This window comes from Cercospora beticola, chromosome 1 (genome assembly GCF_033473495.1).
Source record: "Cercospora beticola chromosome 1, complete sequence".
Lineage (NCBI taxonomy): Eukaryota > Fungi > Ascomycota > Dothideomycetes > Mycosphaerellales > Mycosphaerellaceae > Cercospora > Cercospora beticola.
In genome coordinates, this window is record NC_088935.1 from 102,943 (window position 1) to 129,261 (window position 26,319).

Genomic DNA, 26,319 nt, shown 5'->3' on the forward strand with positions numbered 1-26,319 from the left:
GCATTCGCACAGCCGCGAGCTGCGCCGACTTGCGGCCTCAGGATTGTGGATGCGCAGGTCACCAAGTACCAGCCAGCCCTGTCCGGGCGCGTTGAAACTTTGTCCAGCGCGACGAAGAAGGCTGCTTTGTTGCGCCATGCGACGCGCTGGAGAGATGCGAAAAGCTTCGCCGGAATGCGCACGCATGTGAGTATTCAATGAGCCCATTTTCAGCATGCAGCAGGCGTGTGCAGGTGAAGTGGAGATTCGTCTTGTGGTTAGAGTTGCTGCAGCGTGCCCGGGCCGCGAGGTGAATTTGCGGCCGAGCGCAGCTGCCTGTGACTCACAGCGAGAGGCAGCCGCTTGGCAGCGCGCGCTGGCACCTTGAAGTACGCCGATTTCCCCACCCATTTCTGCCTTTCTTCCTCACCTTCCAGCCATACCACACACCACAACAGACGCATCCATTTCCAAAATGGCTGCCTCTGCTTAGACCCCCGTCCGTCACCATACTCGGCCAGTCCACTTACCACTTCAACTCCACTCTCGAAGCGTCCTCGGACCTTCACAATAGCGCCCGCTGTCTCCTCGACACCAGCTCTGTGAACACCTACCCAAAGCCCACCACGGCTTCACAACAGCAAACATGGCCTCCCACACCACTGTCTGCACGGCAAACGCCACCAACTCCCCAGTTCTCGCAAGACTTCCAGCTGTTCGATCATCCGATCCCGCAGCCCTCTCGACGCGCTGCATCTCGCGGTCCGACGCAGCTTCCTTCGTTTAACAGCGCCCTCCCAGCCGGCCCTCAAGCCAACGGAAACTACTTAATCGCCCAAGGAGACACTCGCACGACTCGTCCACCTGTACCGCTCTTCCACGCAAACTCGACTGGCCATCTCGGCAATCAATCCAACATTCAGGACACTCAGCAACTACAACAACTACAAACAGACATCACTTCCTTCATGATGGGAGGCGGAGGTAATTCAGCACCGCTCGATCTCTCGACTGAATCTGATCTAATCATGGACTCAGAAATCAACGTCGCGTACAGCGGCACGTTCGGCGATCTCCACGCTGGTGGAGACGCCGAACTCTTCGGCTTCGACAGCTTCGGCGACGACTTCGAGTTGATGGGTTCCAGCACGAACAGTTTCACCGCTGTCAACTCCGACGCTGCTCCCGGAACCATCTCTCCGAAAGACTTGTTCGCAGACTCTGTACCACCATCAGCATCTTTTACCAACCTGACTACCCCTGGATCGACTTTCCTTGATACACCGGATGACTACCAAACATCACCACTTTTTGTCGACCAGATGGCCAACGACAAGTCTTGGTTCTCTTTGTTCCCTGAGGAAGACAACAAGCCCGCGCCTGTTGCTCCATCCATGGAACGAACTTCTTCCAACACTATCATTGTCCACCCTGGTGGCGAAGGCAACGCTCGCAAGCGAAGCTCAACCCAAGCATCACCGACACCTTTCAGCCCTGCGCCAAAGATGTCCGACGTTGCTGGTGTCTCTGCTCGCAAGCGTGACAGGCCTCTTCCACCAATTCTCGTCGACGAAAATGACACTGTCGCGCTGAAGCGTGCGAGGAACACAGCGGCGGCTCGTAAGTCACGAGCCAAGAAGGTCCAGGAGCGAGACGAACTTGAAACGACCATTGCTCAACTTCAAGAACAAGTTCGCTTCTGGAAGCAGAAGGCGGTTGATCTCGGTGCCGACTCCGAGGAAGCACCATGATTACCACTTCTTGCACTTGCAACTACTCACTATGGAGAAGGATGGCGCTGCCAAGGCAGGCGCTGGTGGGGGAGGACTTTTCATTCTGTTCATTGGTATGAGCGCCATGTGGCGGCTCTGGATTTTTTGCTCTTTCTTTCGATCTCGGGCCTCTCTTCTTCGGATGATGACGGTCGCATACGGTCTTGCGTTATGGTCTTGCCTTCTGATGTCTCCTGCCTGCTTGGGTGGTTGATTGACTCGGGGCTTTTTCTTTATTGTGTTACAGATTGTCACTAGCTCTCAGTGCTATAGTACCAAAAGTTGTTTCTGCTTATGACTATGACTACTTCTCATCATCTCACCTTCCCTACAATAATGATCATGAATGCTGATGCTTTCAACACGAAAATCGCTTGCACGTACCGAGCATTTCCAGCCCTGTTGGCATACAAGCCGCGGATCTGGCAGAAGCACAGCGTTTCGAGGCAGATTCTCTGCCCTGCAAGGCCAGCAGAATCAGCGGCGTCTGCAGGTCGAGCGCCTCTCAAAACTTTTTCTCAGCAGAAGCACAGCATGCCGGAGCGGACTTTCTGGCGTTCGGGGCCAACAAAATTCGCAGCGTCTGCACACGAAGCGCCTTTCGGGTCGTTCAATCAGCAGAAGCACAGCATGCCGGAGCTGGTTCTCTGGCTATCAAAGCCAACAAAATCCGAGGTGTCCGCAGGCTGAGCGCCTTCCAGATCTTTCAATCAGCAGAAACCAAATGTTAAGCGTGCAGAAATATGAATACACTTCACCTAATTTCGGAGAAGTACTGTGGTGTCTCGAGTATTCTGGACCAAACGAATCCGGATCATCTTCACATCGAATGCCTTCTAGAGTTTTCGACCAGCGGAGAAATATCATGAGTGGAAGCAATACTGATTATCGGAGCCTGGATCTCTGATCTTGCGCGGCGGCATAAATCCGGAGTGTCTCCATACTGTGTGCCTTGGAAAAATTTTGACCAGCGGAGATGTGTCATGAGGATGTAGGAAATCACGGATACATACATTCCCTTTCAGCAGAAGTACTGGCCGTGTCTCTGACGTGTCTGCGTGCTACTGATCCGAAGCGTCTCCATACCGAATGCCATTCGACTCATCCAACCAGCAGAGTCCTGGCCCATGTTTCTGTTGCTGTTGCTCACATCCACTGAAGCTATAATATCCAGCACCGGCAAGCCCACTAATACTTGCAATTCCGACTCTCCTGCTGATCCAGTATGCAGATTTTTCGGTGTTCTGTAATCTTGATTTTTTAGGTACTGAACAGATGTGGAGCGTCTGCATACTGGATGGCTTTGATGTCTGTTGGCTGGCAGAGGAATTGAAGAAGGGGGCAGAAATATGGGGACATTCACCTGGCCTACCAGGAGTGCTAGTTTTACAAGATGGGATCTCTGGTCTATTATAATTCGTAAATCTGGAGCATCTCCACTCCAGACGCTTTCGAAGTTACTCGACGAGCGGAGAGAGATCGTGAGGAGCAACAGATACGAGTAAACTCACCTACAAAATTAGCCATATTACGTCAAGTCAGCAGTAAAATCACACAACACGACACATTCTCTGAAAACACGGGAAACATAAACATCACCCCAAAGCCACCTTCATTGCCGCAGCTATTTACTCCTCAGCGGAGAGGTCGACCAGGCGAGCCCTACCCACGAAAGCCAGGCTCGCCACGGCCACCACCTCCTCCTCTTCCTCCTCCTCCTCCACCACCACCTTTTCTCCGCCAACCGGTCCAGCGCCGCTCCCCTCCATCTCCCCGCCCGAAGGCATTGTGATGAGTGATGGGAAGGAAGGGAGCGGCAAGACCGGGGCTTCTCTCGACGTCGTGCGGTCGGGGATTTCTCTGATATTGACAGTCAGTGGCTTGGTATTCGACGCGAAAACCAGAGAAGAAAAACTTACTCGTTCGCTGCAACGCGAACGAGGGGACTACCCTCGCCGCTTGGTGGTGTGGCGGTGGTGGTGCCGCCTCTCTTTTCGTCGCTCTGCGGTTCTTCTTGTGGTGGTTGCAGAGTGGATGGTGCTGTGGATGCGCGGAACGCGCGACTCTTGCGGAAGCTGAAGGCTCTTTTGATCATTGAGGCCGTTCTGCTTGGCGTCTTCTTCACTTCTTCTTCCTTTTCCTCACTTGCTTGTCCTACTCCTGCCTCATTTCCACCCTCACTTGCCTCTTCTTCTTCGATATTTGTATCCGATACTCCTGGTCCCTCGGTACTGTCCTCTCCTTCCTTCTCCTCCCCAATAATATACTTGTCCATCCAAGCGCTCAAACGGCTCACAGGCCGAGACTCGCCTCCTCCTCCACGTGATGAAGCGTATGATAGACGCCGCAAATTGCTCAGACGTGAGGGTGCGCGTGCCAGTTCGCGCCCGCCTTTCTTGATGCCTGCCGCCGCCTTTTTAATCACTTGCTTACCTTTGGAGACTTCTTCTGGGTTGGGCTCGATCCAGCGCTGACTGGGATTTGCGATGTTGATGGCGGCTCTGCTCATCGCGCCGGCACCGTAGTGGAAAGCCATGACAGTGAGTGGGTAGTGAGTAGATCGCTGTGCTTGAGGCTGAGCTTGTGCGTGGGCTTGCGGTAAGGGTAGAAGTCGCTGGGTCGCGGCTGCTGGTGAGTGACAAGTGGCTGAGCAGTGACTGGATCGCTGTGCTTGAGTTTGAGTGCGTGCGTGTGCTTGCAGTGATATTCGAAGTGGATGGATAGCTGCTGCCGGTGGGCAAAAGCGAAGAAGTCAACGAAGCCGAGCGGTAGACGAGAGAAGGTCAGGTCGTGTGGTATGTCGTGAGCAAAGAGTGTTTCGAAAGGTGTGCTGGTCAAAACGAGAGGCCCGCAGTTGCTGAGTTTGCAATCGACCGCACGCGCGCGCAGCTGTACTTCAGATGCAGCATTTTCAACGGGCGTCCACACATATCGATATGTGCTCTGCTCGACTCCGGAAGCGGGACTTCTCCATGAGCGCGACGAGTGCTTCGAGTGCCGCCGTGCTTCGCATCATCTCTCGCGCGGCAATTTTGAAATGCTTTGTGATGTTCTTGCAGCTTCGAGCTGTGTCTGTTGCAGACATTTTGTTGATGCCAAGCCGCAGCTGGAAGTGAAGTGAAGCTTGTGCAAGCTGAAACACTAGCGCACTTTTCCTTTCAGTTCCACTGCCAGCCCAACTCACCTTGACTGAACAGCTCGCTTCCGTCACTGGAGAAGAACAACATCATGCCACGATGTTATACGAAAACTTAGCAATCAGATTAGCAAAAACTAATCCACTCTGTTCTCCAGATCCAGTCAGCGATGAACCCACGAAGCGCGCCACGAGTACCCCGAAGACGTTATCCAAGGACGTGTGTCGCTTTCTCAAGTTACCGGCGGAGCTCCGCGGCCAGATCTACGAGCTTGTCTTTGCCTGCCACGCCATTGCCGTTGTTCGACACGGAAGTCACCACCAGCCAGGGATCACGCGTGCCAACCGCCAGCTACGCGAAGAAACGCTGTTGATGTTCTACGCCCGCAGTACCATCAGATTCGGGCTGACATACGAGCGAAATTTCCAGGCAGCACGAAACTGGGTCAGAGCAATGGGCGAGACCGCGAACTTCAATGCGGTCAAACAGTTCCAGTTCGCGAGGAAAAGTATACCACCCGAAGTCTTTTCTCGGATGCTCACTGACTCCTGAAGATCCAGATTCACCCACTGCGAGAGTGATTGTATTGCGATTCGCCCAGGACAAGAACACCTGGGAATTCGGCATCAGCAATCCTGCGAAGAAGCGGGCTCTGTATCATACACCCAGGACGCAAAGCAAGCGAGCAGAGGAGCAAAGAGGCCTAGCAGCAGCATTCTACTCGCTCCTGGACAGCAATGGAGGGCGACTAGATGATATAGTACTACTGTTGTTGATGCGCTGGTGCAGGCCGAATTGAGAGTCGGTCAGCATGCTGCATTTCGAGGATTGACGAGACTCTTGGGAAGGTGGAGCGTGGCAGTTTGAGCAAGCTGTGATTGCTTTTCGGCTTCATCGCGTCTATCGCTGCATATCGACATAATTCAGACTTCACATGGGTCGTGTACTTTTTACACGAGCTGCTTGACCTGATAGCCAGTAGATTAGCCCAACGCTCCCCGTCCGAAGGAAGGACGAGAGGGATCTTTCACCTCGAAGAAACGCTTGAGCCACCAGACTTGGAAGACGCCTTCGCCGACGAGAACGCCGAGCTGGAGCAGACTCCACCACTTGACACGAGCGTTGGTGCTCTCGGCTGTGTTGCGATGTGTTCGCTCGCGAACCACGATGTATCCTTGTTCGTCCTTGACCTGAGCCATCAGCTCGGACATGGCGCGGACTCGGTATTGTTAGCAATGTACATGACAGGCAGTATCATCGGTATCCAACACACCTTCTTTCTCTAGAGGATCTTGTGGTGCCTCGCTCTCGGGCACGTAGACAATTCCGTGCACGTTGAAGCTGACTTCTTTTGTGTTCGCTGACCAGTTCTCGTTGCTGAAGCAGTATGTGTATCGTCCATCCTCTTTCGCCTCGAAGGAGTGATCTCCGGCGCTGACGGTTCGCTGGTGGACGAGGAACGAATTGCTCGGTGCTTGTATCTATCGCAGAGCCTCCGGGTCAGTATAAGTCCCACCCATGCATTAATCCTAGTCCAAATGTCGCTCCTCTTGTTCAACGCACCCAAAAGTCGATATCCAGATTTCCACTTCCTCCAAATTCTCTATCGCCGACCTGGAACGTGACGGTCATGCGATCGTCCTTGTGGAGATTCTCGTGGAAGCACTCTCGGGAGTGGGCCCGCAGCTGAATGTTGTGCGCATTGCTGAAGGCGAACAGCGACAGCACCGAAACCAGAATGCTGACAAGGAACGCCATCGTGGTGGCTGGTGAAGCTGGATCGTAACAGAATCGAAGGTGCAATTGTGCAGCGTGGTCGTGGGGATAGAACAAACGTGTTCGTGCAAGACCCCTGGTCTCCTGCTGCTTCCCAGTCCAATCGTGGTGGAGATCTCGTGAATCTGGTGTCTTGGCAAGGGTTCACATTTCACTTCACTTCTCCTTTCACGTGTCCACAGCCTCTCTCCCGCTCTGGCTTGGCTTGCGGTCCGCGTTGTGCTACAGTGAAGCCTATGCAGAAAGCATTGATACACATAGGCTGGACACGCAGGCGAGCTGATAAGTAGTGCATGATTTCAAGATGGGCTCATGTGGCAGGTGCCAACCTTCGGCCTTCGACGCCGAAAAGACAGGATTGAAGTCAAGGCATCGAACAGCAGTACAGACTCATCCTGGGCACAATTGCTCAACTTACCAGTGCGATAATGCGAAACAAGGGTGCAAAAATCCGCATCGAAGCGCTCCTCGCGAAAAGTCGTTCCGACGAACTCATGACTTCTTTTCGCCCTACGATAGACACCAGGCGGCACAATACATGCGTGGACGCCTCATTGCGAAACGACTGGACTCGGCACAGGCAAAGCTCGTGGTCTGCCGCTTCCCAGTCTGATAAGAATCGATGCACAGCAGGCAGTAAAGGACGTCTTACGCGAAGCACGATGCACGCCACCAGATGAAGAAACGACCCATAAATGCAGATTTTGCACCTGCCCCAATGCCTATCATGGTCTTGATTGCATCTCTGATATCGAGTACGCTTTTTAGCTGATGTTGAACCAGTCGCCAGGCACCTCAGTCTTAGACTTTTTTCCTCCGCAGACTTGTCTTGCTCCTCTGGTCGATTTTGTGTGCGGCGCACATTTTGTAGGTTCTTGCTTTTCTGCCCTCCAAACTGACTATGCGCTGTTTCAAAACTCCGTGCAAGAGATGTCTACAGATGCAGCTTCACGTTCGCCGAACGGCGCGACCGTTGCCATGACGCCGGCTACACTTCACGCCAACATCATAGCTTCGATATTGATTTCCATCGCCGATCGCAATCCTCACTCACTGACAAAAGAAACTCATAAGGGCCACACATACAGCTACCCACCATGGGCCGTCTCTCGACCTCTCTCGCGGCGGAAGCGACACATGCAGACAACCTACCTGTGCAGCTACCCAATATCTCGGCACTCGACCTGCTCCTGCCAAAAAGCGCCATCAAGTCCAACTCCAGCAGAAGGAGCCAGGTCAGTCCCGAAGTTCCTTTCATATGAATTCTTTCCGCATACTCCTTTCACTAGTCGCCTCATTCATTGTGCTGCTCGAAAGTGTCTCGCTCTCAGACACCTTCGCATCACTACCTCCACTTACCACCCTTTTCCTTCCGTCTCTTCTCATTTCACTTCATTTAATCCCATTCTTCGAGTCTCCTTCCACAACATGTCTTTCACGTTGTTCCCCTATCGCTCAATAGCGGCGCCGAAGATGTACTTGGTTGATTCTGACACTGGTCAGCCACTCAACAGGTCCATGGAAAGTCTACAACTACCCTCTGCTTCAGCCATCGCAGATGCGGAAATCAGGCGCGACAGGCGTGGGAAGCTCGTCATGGTGCGCCACAAGGGCTCGAGTATTATCAACGGAGGTGGAATTGTCGCTGGAACCGAAGTCATCACATTTGAGGACATCAAGAAGAGTGTCAACAAGATGAAGGAACAAGAGAGCGGCGAAGAGAAGAAGAGCGTCAAGGATGATGGCAAATCAAAGAAAGAAGAGAAAGGTTCGAAAGAAGGCAAGCCTTCGAACGATCAGAAGAAGGGCGGCAAAGACAATGCGCAGAAGGCCGAGGGTAAGCCTGGCAACGACTTCACTCCTGAAGAGGATGCAAAGTTGAGAGAGCTGAAAGAGCCGACTAGCAAGGGCGGCTCCAGATCATGGAAGGACATCGCGGAGGAAATGGGAAAGGGAGTGGACTGCTTGAAGGCGCGCTGGAATGAGATTAAGGACGCAGGTAAAGCTGGCGGAGGAGAGTCGAACGACAAGAAGGACAACGAGAATAAGCCGCAGGAGCAGAAGAAAGGTGAGGGAAAGGGCAAAGGCAAGGGTAACAAAGGAGCGAAAGAGAATGAAGATGCTGGCAAGAACAACAACAATGGTGGAGGTCAGCAAAAACTCGACAAGTTCGTTTTCACGGAGGCCGAAGACAGTGAGCTACGAGACCAGATGCAAGCTGGATCTACATGGAAGATTGTCGCAAAAGCGCTCAAGAAGCCGCAAGAAGCGTGCAAGAAGCGCTGGGATGAGATCGGTGGCGATGCTGCAAAGGAGGAGCCCAAGAAAGATGAACCGCCGAAGCAGGAGAAGACTACGAATGCAGCTGAGAAGAAAGACAACGCTAAGAAAGAGCATACAAAACAGGAGACCGCCAAGAAGCCAGCCAGCGTCGTCAAGAAGGCCTCTTCTAGGGCTGGCTCTGTGGCAGGAAGTGTTCGAAGCACTCGGTCGTCGGTCAAGTTCAGCATCCGCGAATGGCGAGCCCTCCAAGAGGACGACTTCTTCTCCTTCGATGAGCTGCAACTGCTATGCCAACTGATAGGCAAGCATGGCGAGGCGAGCTGGTTGGGCATCGCGAGCGCATTTCATGACAAGACAGGCAGGAGAGTGCATCCCGACGACATCAGAGAGAAATTTGAGGCTATCGGAAAGACCTGCATATGAGCTAGCCTGCACTTGTGGCGATAAGGATGATCTGCTTGACACTCACAGCCTACGAAACTGCGTCAGAGTAAGTGCGGCAAGCAGAGGTTCACCGGTGCTACATTAAGTGCAGATGCAAATACAGCAGTCTGATTGGACCATGGAAATTCCTGGCTGAGAATTAGACATAACCGATGCAGCTGCTCGGTAATCCTTGGGTAAGCAGCGTGGGGAAGCCATGACAAGGTAGCTGCAAACAATGAGCATATGCGAGCACATTTTCGTCTATCGAGGTACTAAAATAATATCTACTCGAGCAACAGAGCACAGCCTACGGCGAATGAACATGGCCCGATTGCAACTTACCTTAGCGGATCAAGCGCACGTGCTGTTGGAACATCGATACCGCGATCCTGCAGCTGAGATGTGACGCCCTCGCTAGGCATTCAGCTGACAGATGCGGCACAGAAAGCAATATAATGCAAAGCGATGCCTGTCCTCACGTAGCGTAACATCGATCTCTTCCTCTCAACATGCCTTTGACAAGCGACGCCCACACCCTTGACGTTGCGAACAAGCTCGTGAGCGTACTTCGTGAAAGTGCTGGTACCCCGAAAGCATTTCGTCCAGGCAAGAATATACAGTTTTAATCCCAAGATGTGACTGGAATAGGACTGACCCCCCGCAGCTCATGCCAAAGGACACCTCGTGAAAGGCACATTCAAACCAGCCGCTGAAGCCGCATCACTCTCAAAAGCACCACACTTCAACCATGCCTCAACACCGTTTTTAATGCGATTCTCCGTCGGAACCGGCCTTCCAACAATCTCAGACAAAGATCCCAAAGCCAGTCCTCGAGGTCTAGCAATTCGCTTCCTGCTCAGTGAAGATGGTCATCAGCATACAGATATCATCGGACACTCAACTCCGAATTTTCCAGTAGCATCTGGCGAAGGATTCCTATCACTGATGCATGCATCGAAGAACGGAGTTTTTGAAGAGTTTCTGAAAGGCAGTCCAGCTGCTGACGCATTTTTCAAAGTCCCTATACCTTATCCGGAGAGTTTCTTGACGGATAAGTTTTTTATGGTTAATGCTTTCAAGTTTGTGAATAAGGAAGGACAGGAGAAGTTTGGGAGGTATCGTGTGGTGCCTGAGGAGTACATTACGCTTTCGGAGGAGGAGTTAAAGGAGAAATCTGATTCTTATCTCTTCGAGGAATTGGAAGAGAGGCTTGGGAAGGGATCTGTGACGCTGAAGCTTGTGGTTCAGGTTGCGGAAGAGGGCGATGTTACTGACGATGCGACTATGAGGTGGCCGGAAAGCAGAGAACTTGTGGAATTGGGCAGTTTTGTTCTTGAGACTTATGTGAAGACGGATGAGAGTCTCAAGGAGCAGCAGAAGATCATTTTTGATCCTATTCCGAGGGTTGAGGGTATTGAGCCTTCTGCGGATCCGATATTGGAGATGCGGGCGGCGGTGTATCTGATTTCTGGTCGGATTAGACGGGAGGCGCAGAAGGAGATGGAGAAGTAGATTGTAATGATAGACTTGTTCCCGTTGTTCGTCGGTGATTTCTGTGTCAGCTTCTGCTCGTGGGAAATTCCGTGACGTCGTTGTGGCTGGCTTCGTGTCCGCCTGCCAGGATTGTCTCCGTCCATGCATGGCCTCCGCCGACCAATGTTGCACACTCCATCTCGTTCCATCTGCGTCAGCGAATGTTTAGCGGCCTGCTTCGGCACGGATGCGAGCTTTGCAGTCGAGCAGACGGACGGAGAGGCTGTGCAGAAACGGGATCCACATTCGCGTCTCAGCTCTCCAGTTACTTTGACAGCTCGCCCACGCGACGTGTCATGGCAGCTATTCCGTCACCATGTCATCCGAGTGGCGCCTGGGACTGACCCTCTAGAAGTTTTGTGAGATTTCTTGCTCCTACTTGCAGATGTCGGAAAGGTAGACCGCCAGCAGCGGAAGACTGCGCAGCATGGCGATGAAATGGCTTCGAGCGGCCAAGCCCAGTGTGCACTCCAGCAAGAGCCTCACGGCGCTGGACGAGCCGCATGCATGTGAGGACCCGCCGCGGAGGACTGGCACACAAGGCGACTAATGAGCAATAGTGGCAGAGGCAATGAGCCATGCGGCTCTCATCATGAACGATGGTAACAAGCCTACGACGAACTTCGAATGAGCTGTACTTACGGGTGCCTAGAGGTCGAGAAAGCAGAAGTTGAGCTGAGCAAAGGCACCAGTCCTTTCCATAAGCTGGGAACGGCGACAACGTTGTTCTTGCGAGCGACTCTAGGGTTCGAAAAGGAGATTATGGAGCAGGTGTGGGCTTTGCTGTCCAGGCACGAATCGAGGACAACGCGCTGACGGTGTCCGCCCTCCTCTAGGCAGCATTGCGACTTGCAGACGCGGAAGAGGCAGCCAGCGAACACCAAAGACGTGCACTACGAGATCCTTCGACAGCCCACGAGAGCAAAATCTATCCGCGAGGTTCTGAGTATGCGCTCTGCCATGCCGAGACGCAACTCATGGCGGCAGTGGTTGCGGTACTGAACGAGAGCTTGACAGAGTCTTTAAGAGGGTTCTACAGATTGCGAAAGGCATTCACCACACTCTCAGAGATCATTGAGGCGGAGAATCGATACGTGGAGAAGTATCACTCTGGGTCGACATCATCTTTGTCCAGTGCGAGCGTGGATAAAGCTTCGGAAGCAGAGACATCAGGCACATCATCTGGAGTGTTAACACCTGTGGAAAAGACAGAGGATGAGGACGAGTTCAAAGATGCTGTGGAGAGTGCTTCGGAACAGCCAACACCTATGGAATATCAGGGGAAGCTTGAATATCCTGATGTGGACCAGCTGAACCTGCAGGACAAACCGCAAACACTGGAGAAAGACACGGCTGGTAACGGATCTGGGACAGCCAATGGTGCAGCCGGTGATGGGCCACCAGCATATGAATCGTCCAGCTCGAAACGGCAGCCTGACACCGAGGTCGACGGTTTCGACTTCAGAGCCATCATGGACGATCCAATAGATCACTTTATACACTCGGGAGCCGCGATGTGCTTTGGACTGCTACAGCTCCTGCTTTCCATGATACCTCCGGCCTTTGGGAAGATCCTTTCGATCTTCTCTTTTCGTGGAGATCGCGAGGCGGGCATGCGCCTGCTCTGGAGAGCTACGGCATTCAAGAACAACATCAATGGTGCCATGGCTGGCCTGGTCCTCCTGCCTTTCCACAACGCCGCCATTGCGCTGTGCGACATTCACAGGAAAGAGTCATATCCCAAAGAGAGGCTTCATGGTCTTTTGAAGGAGATGCGCACTCTCTATCCACGGTCCATCATGTGGGTCTTAGAGGAATCGCGAATGCATGGCGTGGAACGGAACCTGGAAGAAGCAGTGGATATCCTCACTCGCGATGCTAAAACTTCATCGTTGAAGCAGATGGAAGCTCTTCGCGTCTTTGAGACCAGCATGGCTTTAATGTTCCTGCACCGGTACGAGGAATGCGCTGCGGCATTTCAGAAGTGCGTACATCTCAATAACTGGAGTCATGGACTTTACTACTACATTGCTGGTTCCTGTTTCGTGGAGCTGTACAGACAATGTCAGCACACAGATCCGAAGCTTGCAGAGACGTACCGAGATAAGGCCAAGCATCTCCTCGGCCAGGTCGCGAGTAATACGGGCAAGAAAAAATTCATGGCACGACAGTTACCATTGGACGTGTACATCAATCGCAAACTTGTGAAGTGGCAGCATCGGGCCAAGACTCGCGACTGCGATCTTATCGATGCAATTGGCGTGTCTCCACTCGAGGAGATGATCTACTTCTGGAACGGCTACAAGCGCATGAGTCCGGCGCATTTGCAAGAGTCCATGGCTCGGCTGGCCTGGTCGCGTGACCAACCGACTTGGCCTGGCGAAGCTGTGGACGAGAAAGCCATCTGTGCAGTGTTGCAAGCAACTGTATTGAGGAATCTTGGAAAGACCGAGGAGGCCAAAACGATGCTCGGTGAGCATGTATTCTGTTACGAGCCGCACCAGATCACTGCATGCGATCAAGCGGACAATTGGCCTTTGCCTGTAGCACACTATGAGCTCTCCGTTTGCCACTGGAACGAGGCGGGAGGTCAAGACGGCGATGTTGCAAAGCTCAAGCTGTGCAGTGACGAGCTTGCGAAGGTGGAAAGATGGGGAAGCTTTGAGCTTGATGCGAGAGTCGGATTGAAGCTGACCACCGCTCGACAAACGTTGACGCAGACTGGTATCAATTGAGCCACTGTTCGATTGCTGCATTTATATAAACATAGACACTTGCATAGCAGTCGCGCAGGAGCTGTTTTGACAATCCATGTCCGCGTCGGCATCGGCACGTCCGATCGAACGTCACTTTCGGCTCTCCTCATCGCCAACTTTCCCAGTTTACGATCGTCTGGATCTGGAGCTAAAAAGAGCCAATGCCCGTGGGGAGCTGGATCCGGCTACCCAATGTTCACCTTGGGCTGATTTATATTAGAAAGGGATCGCATTCTGCACCCCAGGTTGTGTAACAAATATATCGGCAGCACATGTCACCATCACAGCTGCTGCGGCACGACATTGGCGAGCTGACACTATCACTAGTGCGACCAGCCTTATGTCTGGAACCATCAAGGGATCCCTGACCCGCGTGCTGTGGCTTCCGATCGTGGTGCCAGTATGTGTGACGCGGATACTTTAGAGAAGACCCAGGCTCCATCAGATGGCGAGCATGTTGCGAGGACTACCACACCAAAGTTACGCCGCATTTCTGGCTCGGAGAATATGTCTGGCAGTCTCAGAGTGGTGAATGTATCTCCGGATCTGAACTCAAGAGAACAACGCGAAGACGAACAGCTGATAAGCTCACCAATTGGTATGCCATCGGAAAATGCAACTCTTCGTTAGTCAGCACTTGCTGGTATTTTTGAGAACATGCACTGATGTCCTGAGCAGCTGGACCGAGATCACCGAGTGTGTTCGATATACCCGAGGAGTCACACGATGAGCTCTACACTAATAGCACAGAAGTGGCCGACACGAGAGACTCAACCGAAGAGCGGGACTCTTACAACTTGAAGCCTCCGCCTCCCATCCGACCTCGCCAACTCAATAATGAGCTCGAAGCCTTGTCAGAACGATTCTTCTCTGCTGACCATCTGGACCTGATTCTCAAGGACTACGCCCTCACTGTGCGATTCAAGCAATTTCTGAAGACTTACAGACCTGCATATATCGATGTTTTGAAAGACTACATTGAAGCCAAGAAGGCTATTGCAGCAATTGAATATGCCAACGCCGTGGCCAATCGCCTGCAATCACCAGCGACCTATTCACCACTCCGGACAGCTCGACTAGACGAACGATTCGAAACGCAGACAAAGCAGAAAGAACAGACATTGGTCGAAGAGGCCTTACCAGCTTACCTTACGCATCGACTAGTGTGTCTCGTCACCGACACACTAGTCAAAGAAATCACCGGAAACAGCGCCCCAATCATGCACGAACTAATCCCATCTTTGGCTGAAGTTTACTGTATTTCCGATCCCAGTGTCCAAGACAACCCTATCGTGTACGCCTCCGAGGAATTCTACAATATCACGCAATATACCAAAGAATTCGCCATCGGCCGCAACTGCAGATTCCTCCAAGGTCCCAAATCTTCAGACACAACAGTCGCAAGACTCATACAAGCTTTGACGAAAGGAGAAGAATGTACCGAGACGATCCTGAACTACAAACGAGACGGCACACCATTCATGAATCTCCTGATGATCGCCCCTCTATACGACAACAAAGGCGCTGTACGGTACTTCCTAGGCTGTCAAATCGACGTTTCATCTCTTATTGAAAATGGCAGAGGAGTAGAGTCATTTGCTCAACTTCTCGCTCAATACGGGACAGAAGCCCTGAATGGGAGTTTCTCTGCATCACGGAAAAGTGCAAGACGGGATCCGATGGCGATATTAAGCGATTGGGGCCAACTTCTTACAGAAGAAGAAGCCGAAATCGTGAAGAACAGAGCACAACAAAAGACCAGAAGTAGAGTCCCATCTGAAACGGGCGGAATAGGATCCATGACATCTTCTTCAAAAGTTCTGCTTAATCGAACCGGATCAAAATCCAGCCGTATAATTCTCGGAATGGAAGATTCAACTTCTGCTACGGAAAGACACCTCTGGCCCGCAGCAAACCTCGGTCCTTCTGGACGACTCCCCGGCGTGTATCAAAGCTATCTACTCGTTCGCCCTTATCCTTCTCTACGCATAACATTCACATCCCCCTCTCTACGAATCCCAGGCCTAATCCAAACAAAATTCCTCGATCGAATCGGCGGACCAATTTCAGTTCGAGAAGGACTTCTGGATGCTTTGACTCGTGGCACGGGCGTTACGGCGAAAGTCAATTGGCTTACTTCGAATTCTAGTGCGGAAATGGAAGGTAGGAGGACACGTTGGTTGCATTGTACTCCGCTGTTTGGCTCGGATGATCGTGTTGGTGTCTGGATGGTGGTTGTTTGCGAGGACGAGTCGGCAATTTTGACGGGGAGTTTGAGTAGAGCTGGGTCGTCGAGTACTAGAGGTGGAGGAGCGCAAGACTTCACGAGTAGTAAGCTTTACGCGGACTATCTCAAACGTGAAGGCCGAGAGAGCAGACCAATGACGGCGCGTACGAACGAGACGAAGGATAGTTTTGCGGCGCCGGGTGATGGCGATGACGGGATTGGATCCCTCAATCATCATTTTCGAGACTTTTGACATAATGTAGTCGCATCTTTGCGGCGACGAGATGGTAAAGGCAGAGGCTAGCGAGCAGCATAGTTGCGTGGTGCGGCAACTGACGATGTGAATCTCACATTCGCCTAAATAATAACAGGGAGTACCCAGCCTTAAGCCCGCTCACCATAAGAGCTTAAAAATAAAGAATCACACGTATACCACTGGGGTCAGCAAAGTAGTGATCCAAGGCCCTAGCTCTCCTCTGACCGCACGAAGGATGTATCGCTCAATGCCTTCTCGTGGCGCACCAGGCGTGAAGAACATCGCGGTCATCATGTCGTAAGTCAATTGCTGTGTCTCCGTCGCTCGTTGGAACATATCTCTCTCGAATGCCTCGACTTTACGATCAAGCTCCTGACTCGAATGAGACGCCTTGATTGCTGCGGCGAGCTTCATGGCGTCTTGGAATGCGAGATCAACGCCTTCCCCTGCAAACGGTGTCTGCAAAGTGGTCAGTTTGGCAACGTAGGAGAAGTGGATGGAGCGTCTTCACCATCACATGGGCTGCATCTCCGATCAGCGTCACGCCCGGTCGATGTTTCCATTTGTGGCCAATTGGCAGCATATACAAGTCTCTGGGCTGTGCCGCGCCATTTGCGGCTTGTGTCAGGGCAAGCAGCTCAGGATGCCAGTCCGCATATTCCAAGCGAATTGCCTTCTTCACTTCTTCGAGATCGTGGACATTGTAAGCTGGTTGTCAATCGCTCGGCCTTACTGCCCAGGTTGCAACATTGATGCTGCCGTCTCCAATTTGCTGCGCCATGATACTTTTGCCGTCCGAGAAGGCAAAGAGGTTACCGCGATTGACCAGTTTGTGTAGATCGGGCACTTGTTGTTCGGCGTTCGAGATGAGAAGCGAATGACCAGCTATGCCGCTGTAGTAGGGTCTGGCATCGCTGAGTAGGGGTCTAACTTTCGACCATGCGCCATCTGCTCCAACAATGAGATCGAAGCCACTGGCCGTGCTGTCGTTTGCGAAAGAAAGCACGTGACCATCGCTGATCTTGACAAGCTTCTTGCTCCACCGGATTGTGCCTTCAGGCAGGCTCCTGAATATCAACTCTCTTAGCCTTGGCCGGTCAATCTCAGGTCTCCCAGTAGTTGAGCTGCCCTTTGATCCTTGCTGCGTGATATAGCAGAGGAGATTCTTATCCGCGATCTTGAATGCTTCGCCATCATATCTAGCGTACTTCAAGAATGCGTCGAACAGTCCAGCTTTCTTGAGTGCAGCTTGACCAGTTTTCTCGTGCAGGTCCAGAGTGCCTCCTTGAGATCTGAAGTCAATGCTGCTCTCACTTTCGAAAATCGTTACGGTGACATGGCTGTCGTTGTTCAGAAGAAGGCGTGCCAGCATGCAGCCCGCCGGGCCTGTAAATGGTGAACAATATCAGCTGCTGTTTGTTAAGCTGAGTGTACAAGGACTATCACTCCTGCATACCACTCCCAACAATTGCCACATTGATTCCCATACTCTCGTTCTTTTGATATTGCTCTGCTTCTGACTGCTTGCTAAGCTGGACGCCGCGCTCGCTTGACAACAGTCTGTCGCGTATGAAATGTAGATAGAATAGAAATTGTGTTCCGCTTCGCCGTACCCTACCTTTTGCTCAATGCAGATGGTCCTCTGAAAGCTACGCTGTCTCTTAGCGGGCATCCTGAGTGGAAGATCGGTGCGCCATCGATCCTCTTCGGCCGAAAAGCTTCACGTCCGCCCGAAGGTGATGGTGTGCTTCACGCACATGTTCATCTCTCAATTGCAGACCCAACCCAACGTCCTCATGTTGTGACCATGCTATCCTTGGCAGCCTTGGCTGTGAAAGAAGACATTCGTGCGCTGCCTGAGGAGCGCTGGCGACCCGCTAACTCACGTAAGGCGGCCGGGTTCCTACAGCAAGTGGATTTTCATGTGATAAGACCAGCCGAGTTGGCCGAGTAGGAGCTGCGGCGTCGGCAGGCTGCCGATCTGGACTGCTTCGTAACTGTCGACCAGCGCGATCGCGGCGACGCCGTACATCGGTTGGCGGGTATGAGAGGCTTATAAAGCGGCGATAGCAGGTGGGCGGAGGACCTGGTCGCGGATGCGCGGCGTGCGACTCTTTGGTGCTGACTCCGTCGGAGACGTGGTCGTTTCTGGCAGCAGCGAATGACGGCATCGCTCGTGCCGGGGCAAGTGAGAGAGGGAGCTCCTCCCATGACAATTACCTCTCTCGCCGCACCACGCTAGACTGTGATGCCTCGTGCTGCAATCTCTGTCCTCCATTCCGCCTCCAAGCGCATCCAACTTCCCACCACCGTAGCCTTCACCTACCGACGAACAACCTACGCCGCCATGTCGTCCGCTACCACTTTCTTCGACTTCACGCCCAAAGATAAGAAGGGTCAGGAATACCCGCTCTCAAACCTCAAGGGCAAGGTCGTCCTGGTCGTGAACACCGCGTCCAAATGCGGCTTCACTCCACAGTTTGAGGGCCTCGAGAAGCTCTACAAAGGTATGACAGCTGCATCTGCGTCTTGGCCTGACTCGCGCCTGCATACTGACATGCTTGTCTCCACTAGAGGTCAAGCCAAAGCACGAGGACTTCGAGATCATCGGCTTCCCATGCAATCAATTCGGCGGACAGGACCCAGGCAGCAACGATGAGATTCAGAGCTTCTGTCAGCTCAACTACGGCGTCACATTCCCAGTTCTGGGCAAGACGGATGTAAACGGAGAAAAGGCTGAGCCAGTGTGGGAGTGGATGAAGTCCGAGAAGCCGGGCATCATGGGACTGAAGCGCGTGAAGTGGAACTTTGAGAAGTTCCTCATCGGAAGAGACGGCAAGGTCAAGCAGCGATGGGGTATGTTTACACACCTCTCGGCGAAAGATTCAAGCCATGCTAACAGTTTCCGTCCAGCCAGCACGAGCTCTCCAGACAAGATCAAGGCTGACATCGAAGCCGCACTCAACGAGAAAGCACCGGCTTCGTAAGCGTCGAAGGAAAGAACAAGATTGAGCGAATTATACCCCAAATAGCAGTCTTATTGCACCTTGCTTGTTAGCACGAGCTGAAGCTTCACATCTCGCCCTTGCGTTACAATACGGATGTTTCGGCATAGCATTCGTAGCATCTGGAGGCTCAGCACTGGCAATAGTTGGAATGAACTCTCATGAAGTGGTCTAACTGAAGTCCAGACTATACTTGGCCGCCATCTCACCAACGTCAAGAGCCACTAAGAACCGCGAAACGGTGTTGTATGCCGCGACAGTTGCCGTGATCTCAACAACTTCGCGCTCACTGAACAAACTCTTCAACTTCTCAAACAGCGGATCCTTGACGATAACCCCAATCGTCATCGCATTGGCATACTGCAGAACAGTAAGATGCTTATCATCCAGTCCGCTGCCATCCCACTCCCGGTCCTTGAGCTTTTCAATATGCTCCTCACTCAGCACACCCGCTTTCCTCAGGATCGGTACATGCTGATCCCATTCGAACCATGCATGGTTCAACACAGCCACATGGCAGATGGCGATCTCTCGTACTGATGCTGGTAATGTTGTTTGTTCTCGGATAGACTTGAGGAAGGAGTTCCAGCCATCTGCGACTGGAGGAGCGTGTAGTAGAGCTTTGTCCAGTGGTATGAGTTTTCCACCTCGTCGTGCTTTTACACGTTCGACTACGGCCTGGTCTTCAGGCGTGTCCATCTTTGGGTCATCGTCGACTTGGACAGGGATTAGCGAATGCAATGGTTGAACCAAGTGTGGCGAGTTCTCTCACCGTATGGAAGCCGCATTTTTGCTATTCGTCCGCAATTGTAGAAGAAATCTGATGCGAGGAGACTCTTCAATCCAATACTGCTCGGTATTTATATCTTTCCAAAGTGACTTGATATATGACTGTCTTTCTAAACGACCACGACCATCCCATCCCACTTCAAGTTGGTGCCCCGCCTTCACGGCAACGGCGAAGTCGGCGCTCGCTCCATGGCGGAACGTCGGCTTTTCCGCACACCAAGCTCATTTCCTCCACAACTTCCCTCCGGATCCGAGACGAAAAAGCGGAAACGAGCGCGAGTGACAGAAAATGCCCAGATCATCAAATGGCTCGAGGAACCGAAAGCTGGAAAGCAGCTTCGCATAAGCGCTTGCCTCAAAACAAGAATAAACCCCAGAAGACATCGCAACGCAAGCAGACTGAGAATGAGAGTGAGACCGAGCAAGCAGTTTCAACTGTTCCTTTGGCGCTGCAGCAGAAATGTTTGAATATTTTTCGGGATGCTTTGAAGTCTTCGGGAGAGAATGATGATGATACGGTTTTGTTGCAAGAAGTCAAAGGCCATTTGTATCGACGGGATTTTGCAAAGGCTTTTGGGAAGGATGAGTATTTGAACGTTTATGCTAAGAGGTGGAGTCCTAGTCGAGCTTTGGGGTATTTGCAGATTTTCAGTGATTTGCAAGAGAACATTTGTCAGGGACGAGAAGAGGACGAGGGAGGAGTGCTCAAGGTGGTTTGTTTGGGAGGTGGTGCTGGTGCTGAATTGGTTGCGCTTGCTGCTTGGTTGTCTGAACGAAGAGGAGACGAACCGGATGCCAGGATTTCAGCATTGTTTCTGGATATCGCTGCATGGGGTCCTACGGTTTCGAATTTGCGAGGAGCTGTTGTAAGTCCGCCGGTCCTGTCACAATACGCTTCCGCAGCTGCCAAGGCAGCGAATGTCGCGTTACTTCCGGAGGATGCGTTCGCGGCCACTTTCCAAGAAGCTGACGCACTGGACCTGGACGATTCGCAAAGCAAGGCAATCTACGAGAACACAGATCTCATAACACTCCTTTTCACACTCAACGAACTCTACTCGACTTCCGTCCCCAAGACACAGAAAATGCTCGCGAAAATCACAGAAGCGACACAACCTGGAGCACATCTTTTAGTTGTGGACAGTCCTGGAAGCTACTCGACTGTTTCGATCAATGAAGCTGAGAAGAAGTATCCTATGCAATGGCTGCTTGATCATACGCTTCTTGGCACACAACAGAAGCGTGGTGAAGAAGAGACACCAGCGAAGTGGGAGAAGGTCGTTTCGGATGAATCTAGATGGTTCAGGTTGCCTCAAGGACTGGAGTATCGTATGGAGCTGGAGAATATGCGGTACCAGATTCATTTGTATCGGCGAGCGAATGATGAGGTCAAGAGTGAAGAGGATTGATGTTATGCTGGATTCTGCAAAAACTGCTCAACAACAACCATTGCTGAACAACCCTCGTGTTGCAGTATCATGGCCGCAATGCTTCAAGGCTAATCATTAAACGGGCATTCATTTATACGATGAAGCAGTCGGATTCAAACGCTCTATCGCCAGAGCACAATGTGTGAGGGAAAGCAGAAGCGTCTCAAAAAGAAGAGCTCGATTCGAGCTGCCGGGATCCTGGTGACTGGCGAGCAACGCACCTCGACAAGACTCCAATAATCAAGATCCAGCATAGCATCATCTGCAATCGTCAGATCACGCTCCTGTGCTCCGTCCGTATGTGGTTCTTGCACTCGTTTGGTTCGATGTGGGGCTAAGCCGAGTATGGTGCATACCCAATGGTATAGCTCTCAGCCACATGCGCAAGATCTCTGCAGCTTTGTCCGCACGAAGGCCATCATATAAGGCCGCTTCATAATCCGACTGGTAGAGGACCATGCACAGCCTGCTCCCGAACAACGTTGCTCAGCTACGCGCATGGAGTATTTGAGATATTACTCACTTATCTGCACAGCGAGCTGGGTTCGCAACGTCGGTGGCAATATCACTAAATCGACCATGATCAGAGCTGTTAGCCATCTGCATCGCAGCGAATCTTCAGATCGTGGAGTGCCTGGTCCAGGTATAGCAAGATCTGTAACACAAAGCTCTTGCAAACATGATCGTCTGGGGCTGCTGATGAGCATTCGGATTGCGCACGAATTGAGGCATTGCTGGGCGTGTGGACTTCCACCATCAACGGCAACTACATTTCCCCATGCATTGACAAGTCTGCAGAACTGCAGACGGCGTACTCTATCTCCGGACATGCTCGGCCTCAAGAAGCAGAGCTGCATAACATGCCCCTCTGCGCAGTGTAACACCGGCTTCGATCCAGGCGATGCCACTGCAGCACACCAGTGGTTCTTCACGAGGATATAAATGATGGTATAGAGTCTCCAGGTCGCAACAACCTTACACTCAACAGCCTTCCACTATCAGCTTAGAGATTCTCTTGAAATGCATTTCACAAAGCTGTTCGGCATTGCCCTCTTGCCCATCACCTCCCTTGCAGTGCCCTTGTCACTTTCACTGTCGGTTGTGGTGAACGATGCCTCCACGGTCGACTTTGATCATCATCACGCAGTCAGAGAGCTGTTGAGCCACCGTGGTCATGATTTTCTGGCGTCTGGCGAGATTCTGTCTCCTGACAAATATCTGGGCCACCTGTCAGAATACGCAAAGTACTTGACTGAGGCGTCCAAGATACTCAAAGATCTGAAGGTGCCGGACGACCATGCCGACAATGATACATGGGAAAGGTTCGATGAGCAGCGTGAGGTGAGTGAGTGCATATGCAGTCACGGAGAAAGGAATGCTGACCTAGCTGTAGCTCGCAAGCGAATCATTCGAAAACGCTACCTTGGCCATAGATTCCGCAGCACGCGATACGGCGAACTGGCCATTTTACAGCGAATTCAACAAAGAGGACACTAAGACGCTCACGGAAGCACTGGCAGACGTAAGTCAACCAATGCACATCCATCAATCCTCCTGTGCTAACCTTCGCAGAACTTCGGCAAGGTCAATCAAACCTTCATCGATCCAGTCGTTACGGCATTGAAGTCTTGGGTCTTTAATGATCGCAATCGCCAGGCCAATCGGTTGAGCTTCCTTGCTAGATCGCTAACGGTAAGTTCATCAATTCAGCTAGACAATGGACGACCGAGATATGCGAAGCACAGCACTGATTGCCTGGGCAGACCCTGGTCCCGAAAACCGAGATCAGATGTCATTTTGACAATAAGGAGGACGACCGGAGCAAAGACACTGAGGATGACAAGGTGACTTTGCGAAATCTTGATACGGTCGTGGCGGCCTACCACTGGATAAAAGGTGCTGCGATCGCCATCGATCATGGTGAATATGTGCCGTCGAGACACAGATTGCCAGCTTCTCAGTGGAAGCTGCAACTGTGAGCAGATTGAGTGAAGTATCATGGGAGCAGGAAAGAAGTCCGATCTGCCACGATGAAGTAGGAGGTGAGGTCCAGCTGTGTGTTCAGTAGTTCTACAATATGGCGCCTCGTCTGTGGTCTTGGCAATCTGCACCAACGAACGTCAACTTCACGTCTTCAACGCGCTCGCGTCGCACAACGCCCAGGATGGCACATGACCTCAACTTCCAATGAGGGCGGCAGCAAATGTCACCACGACCGTATCGTGATGCCGCTGTGATGGCAGCGAAGCACTATGCACCTCTTCTGCCACATTCGTCGCGAAGGACGCGAAAAGACCGCCCAGCACTTCCTGTACTCTTCCGGTTCCGAAGAAAGTCGCAGATGTGAGCGCGAATTGTCGTCACCAATGCACGTTCTGTTTGTCCTTCACATGCGCAAGGCACCAATCATGACGCGGTAATTAGTACTGCTGGTAGTCACACACCAGCACTCATCTTCCCCTCAAGTGCTCACCACCTTCCTTCTTCGAAGAAGGATGTTGCTCTCTCGCTTCACCTCCACGGCAAGATCTCAGGCCGTGTCTCGAGTTGTCAGGTACCGCTCAGTGTCGACACATATGCCAAAGCCGACCATTCGGCTGCCAGCTCTGATCCAACGACAAAAGTCGGCTCAAGCAGAGATCGTCCCACCGACACCACGCAACATGACAACTCAAGCAGCAGGATTTGAACATCCTCCACAGCCTAAAGCCAACTACTTCGATGCCACTTCCGGAGCTACTGAGCCAGTCTGGGTCCGCACTGAACCCTACTCAAATCGACCCCAGTTCTCCAAGCTCGATCAAGACCTCGAGACAGATGTCGTGGTCGTAGGCTCTGGAATCTCTGGTGTACAGACAGCCTATGAGCTTGTCACCCGCGGCTACAATGTAGTCATGCTCGAAGCCCGTGGTATATTGAGCGGAGAAACAGGCAGGACATCCGGACATCTGGCCAGTGCTCTCGACGATGGTTATGCAAACATCGCGAGCAAGCACGGCAAGAACGGCGCCAAGATCGCCGCAGAGAGTCACCAATGGGCGATCAATCGTGTTGGCGAATTGGTTCAGAAGCATCACATCGACTGCGAGTACCGCAAGCTGCGAGGAATCCAAGTCAGCCAGTATGACCGCAACAAACAAGCAAAAGATCACGACAAAGAGATCGAGGAGTTGAAGGAAGAGGTAGAAAAGGCTCAGGAATTTGGCATCAATGTCAAGTTTGAGCAAGGCTACAAAGTCAAAGGCTGGGATGGCGAACCCGATCAACGCGACGCGGCCATTTTCAGCGACCAAGCTACTTTCCATCCTACCAAATACGTCAATGCTTTGCTCAAGTTCCTTGACAAGCAGCACAACTTCAGATGCTACACGCACACCCGGGTCTCGGATACTCAGGAGAAAGGCTTTGGTATCGGTCCCATTGGCAGCAAGACCTCGGTCGAAGTCAAGACATACGAGGGACATACCGTGACAGCCAAGGATGTGGTCATGGCTACGTGTGTGCCACTGCAGAAGCTCAGTGTTATTGCTGAGATGGAGTATATGAGGACGTATGCTCTTGCTATCAAAGTGCCAAAGGTTTGTCTAGAGTCATGATTGATGAGGCTTCTACTTACCATTGCCAACAGGGATATGTCGAAGACGTCCTTCTTTACGACTTGGCTGAGGCCTACAAATACATTCGTCTCACAGAGGCTGATGCTGAGAACGATTACATCGTGATCGGAGGCTGCGACCACAAAGTCGGACAAGAAGATCCAGAAGGTCAGTCTTGCCATCGTTAGCCAGTTTCTCTCACACATTCAAACTAACACAACACTTTCCCAGGCCGCTTCCAAGAACTCGAAACCTGGGTCCGCGAACGCTTCACCAAAGCCGGCTCAGTCGACTACGCCTGGTCAGGCCAAGTCTTCGAACCAGCAGACTACATGGCCTTCATCGGCCTCGACCCAGGAACCCAACACACCTACATCATAACAGGCGACTCCGGCAACGGTCTCACCCACGGTGTAATCGCCGGCGAAATCATCGCTTCCGAAATCGAAGGAAAAAGTAAACGCCACCTTTTCATCCCATACTCCTCTCCCATTCATAACTAACGCTATTCACATAGCCCACCCCTGGAACCCCCTCTACAAACCCACCCGCATCTCCAGCCTCCTAAAATCCGCCACAAAAATCCTCTCCCACGACCTCCAAATCAACGCCCAATACAAACGCCACCTAACCTCCGACATCGAAGACCTCGCAGCCCTACCCCCCGGTCAAGGCGGAGTCTTAAACCCCAAAACCAAAACCCCCATCGCAGTCTACAAAGAAGACGACGGAAGCGACACAATCCATAAATTCTCCGCTCTATGTCCTCACATGCAAGGTGTAGTATGCTGGAATCCAACAGAGAAGAGTTGGGATTGTCCCGTGCATGGTAGTAGGTTTAGTAAAGAAGGCAAAAATTTGATGGGGCCTGCGAAGGGGAATTTGGCGCCTGTGGATGGCGAGGAAGGGTCAGAGAATGTGGGGTTGAAGGAGAAGGTTATGGGGGTCGGAAAGGCGTAAAGTGAAGCATTGCAGAAGAGAGCAAGAAGATAGTGAGAGGCATTGCATGTGTCGAAAAAGGGACGAAAACGGAACGATAAGGTAAAACCAGACCACCACAATACAATCGCGGTCTATCAGTCAATTATGCATGCATGCTTCTCCTCCGCTATCTCTCCCTCTCTTTCGCTTGACTAAAAACAAGGAATATCAAGAAAAAGTTTGTACTCTCTTCCCGAATCGACTAAACTCCTCGGCAAGCAGCAACTTTGAAAACAAGACCCGCTCATGCAAGCTGCTGCTCAATGCATTCGATCGATCCTTATTACCAGAAAGGAAGAAGTCCCATATATCGATTTCGCTTCCCATGATCTTCCATTCTACGACCTCGAGATCCCATCGGATGCTGTTCGCG

At 52.0% G+C, this 26,319-nt stretch overlaps 14 protein-coding genes across 14 annotated transcripts; 10 read left to right on the plus strand and 4 right to left on the minus strand.

Annotated features, from left to right (window-relative positions):
- Window positions 1-214: 214 nt before the first annotated feature.
- On the plus strand, window positions 215-1,730 carry RHO25_000047 (uncharacterized protein; the record flags this gene model as incomplete). Its single annotated transcript, XM_065601973.1, has 2 exons — window positions 215-289; window positions 339-1,730. 2 exons carry the CDS (start codon window positions 215-217, stop codon window positions 1,728-1,730), a joined length of 1,467 nt encoding a protein of 488 aa, XP_065458045.1.
- A 1,649-nt stretch (window positions 1,731-3,379) lies between these two features.
- Window positions 3,380-4,287, minus strand: RHO25_000048 (uncharacterized protein; the record flags this gene model as incomplete). Its single annotated transcript, XM_023592678.1, has 2 exons — window positions 3,380-3,611; window positions 3,671-4,287. 2 exons carry the CDS (start codon window positions 4,285-4,287, stop codon window positions 3,380-3,382), a joined length of 849 nt encoding a protein of 282 aa, XP_023459595.1.
- Window positions 4,288-4,987: 700 nt separating this feature from the next.
- Window positions 4,988-5,687, plus strand: RHO25_000049 (uncharacterized protein; the record flags this gene model as incomplete). Its single annotated transcript, XM_065601974.1, has 2 exons — window positions 4,988-5,396; window positions 5,449-5,687. 2 exons carry the CDS (start codon window positions 4,988-4,990, stop codon window positions 5,685-5,687), a joined length of 648 nt encoding a protein of 215 aa, XP_065458046.1.
- Window positions 5,688-5,871: 184 nt separating this feature from the next.
- RHO25_000050 (uncharacterized protein) lies at window positions 5,872-6,646 on the minus strand (the record flags this gene model as incomplete). The annotated part of the gene is made up of 3 exons (XM_023592679.2): window positions 5,872-6,107; window positions 6,162-6,369; window positions 6,452-6,646. The coding sequence occupies 3 exons, from the start codon at window positions 6,644-6,646 to the stop codon at window positions 5,872-5,874; spliced, it is 639 nt and encodes a 212-aa protein (XP_023459469.1).
- A 1,446-nt stretch (window positions 6,647-8,092) lies between these two features.
- On the plus strand, window positions 8,093-9,370 carry RHO25_000051 (uncharacterized protein; the record flags this gene model as incomplete). The annotated part of the gene is made up of 1 exon (XM_023592680.1): window positions 8,093-9,370. One exon carries the CDS (start codon window positions 8,093-8,095, stop codon window positions 9,368-9,370), a length of 1,278 nt encoding a protein of 425 aa, XP_023459476.1.
- Window positions 9,371-10,318: 948 nt separating this feature from the next.
- RHO25_000052 (uncharacterized protein) lies at window positions 10,319-10,885 on the plus strand (the record flags this gene model as incomplete). Its single annotated transcript, XM_023592681.2, has 1 exon — window positions 10,319-10,885. One exon carries the CDS (start codon window positions 10,319-10,321, stop codon window positions 10,883-10,885), a length of 567 nt encoding a protein of 188 aa, XP_023459475.2.
- Window positions 10,886-11,333: 448 nt separating this feature from the next.
- RHO25_000053 (uncharacterized protein) lies at window positions 11,334-13,641 on the plus strand (the record flags this gene model as incomplete). Its single annotated transcript, XM_023592682.2, has 4 exons — window positions 11,334-11,415; window positions 11,467-11,508; window positions 11,559-11,677; window positions 11,743-13,641. 4 exons carry the CDS (start codon window positions 11,334-11,336, stop codon window positions 13,639-13,641), a joined length of 2,142 nt encoding a protein of 713 aa, XP_023458366.1.
- A 423-nt stretch (window positions 13,642-14,064) lies between these two features.
- Window positions 14,065-16,142, plus strand: RHO25_000054 (uncharacterized protein; the record flags this gene model as incomplete). Its single annotated transcript, XM_023592683.2, has 2 exons — window positions 14,065-14,260; window positions 14,341-16,142. The coding sequence occupies 2 exons, from the start codon at window positions 14,065-14,067 to the stop codon at window positions 16,140-16,142; spliced, it is 1,998 nt and encodes a 665-aa protein (XP_023458367.1).
- Window positions 16,143-16,310: 168 nt separating this feature from the next.
- On the minus strand, window positions 16,311-17,817 carry RHO25_000055 (uncharacterized protein; the record flags this gene model as incomplete). The annotated part of the gene is made up of 5 exons (XM_065601975.1): window positions 16,311-16,604; window positions 16,657-16,821; window positions 16,879-17,531; window positions 17,602-17,705; window positions 17,759-17,817. 5 exons carry the CDS (start codon window positions 17,815-17,817, stop codon window positions 16,311-16,313), a joined length of 1,275 nt encoding a protein of 424 aa, XP_065458047.1.
- A 675-nt stretch (window positions 17,818-18,492) lies between these two features.
- On the plus strand, window positions 18,493-19,132 carry GPX1 (glutathione peroxidase gpx1; the record flags this gene model as incomplete). The annotated part of the gene is made up of 3 exons (XM_023592685.2): window positions 18,493-18,652; window positions 18,720-19,001; window positions 19,059-19,132. The coding sequence occupies 3 exons, from the start codon at window positions 18,493-18,495 to the stop codon at window positions 19,130-19,132; spliced, it is 516 nt and encodes a 171-aa protein (XP_023458365.2).
- A 189-nt stretch (window positions 19,133-19,321) lies between these two features.
- On the minus strand, window positions 19,322-19,938 carry RHO25_000057 (uncharacterized protein; the record flags this gene model as incomplete). The annotated part of the gene is made up of 2 exons (XM_023592686.2): window positions 19,322-19,866; window positions 19,923-19,938. 2 exons carry the CDS (start codon window positions 19,936-19,938, stop codon window positions 19,322-19,324), a joined length of 561 nt encoding a protein of 186 aa, XP_023458370.1.
- Window positions 19,939-20,244: 306 nt separating this feature from the next.
- Window positions 20,245-21,348, plus strand: RHO25_000058 (uncharacterized protein; the record flags this gene model as incomplete). Its single annotated transcript, XM_023592687.2, has 1 exon — window positions 20,245-21,348. The coding sequence occupies one exon, from the start codon at window positions 20,245-20,247 to the stop codon at window positions 21,346-21,348; it is 1,104 nt and encodes a 367-aa protein (XP_023458371.1).
- Window positions 21,349-22,389: 1,041 nt separating this feature from the next.
- RHO25_000059 (uncharacterized protein) lies at window positions 22,390-23,348 on the plus strand (the record flags this gene model as incomplete). The annotated part of the gene is made up of 4 exons (XM_023592688.1): window positions 22,390-22,710; window positions 22,763-22,891; window positions 22,942-23,061; window positions 23,133-23,348. The coding sequence occupies 4 exons, from the start codon at window positions 22,390-22,392 to the stop codon at window positions 23,346-23,348; spliced, it is 786 nt and encodes a 261-aa protein (XP_023458368.1).
- Window positions 23,349-24,032: 684 nt separating this feature from the next.
- Window positions 24,033-25,925, plus strand: RHO25_000060 (uncharacterized protein; the record flags this gene model as incomplete). The annotated part of the gene is made up of 4 exons (XM_023592689.2): window positions 24,033-24,947; window positions 24,998-25,133; window positions 25,197-25,421; window positions 25,483-25,925. The coding sequence occupies 4 exons, from the start codon at window positions 24,033-24,035 to the stop codon at window positions 25,923-25,925; spliced, it is 1,719 nt and encodes a 572-aa protein (XP_023458369.2).
- Window positions 25,926-26,319: the final 394 nt, after the last annotated feature.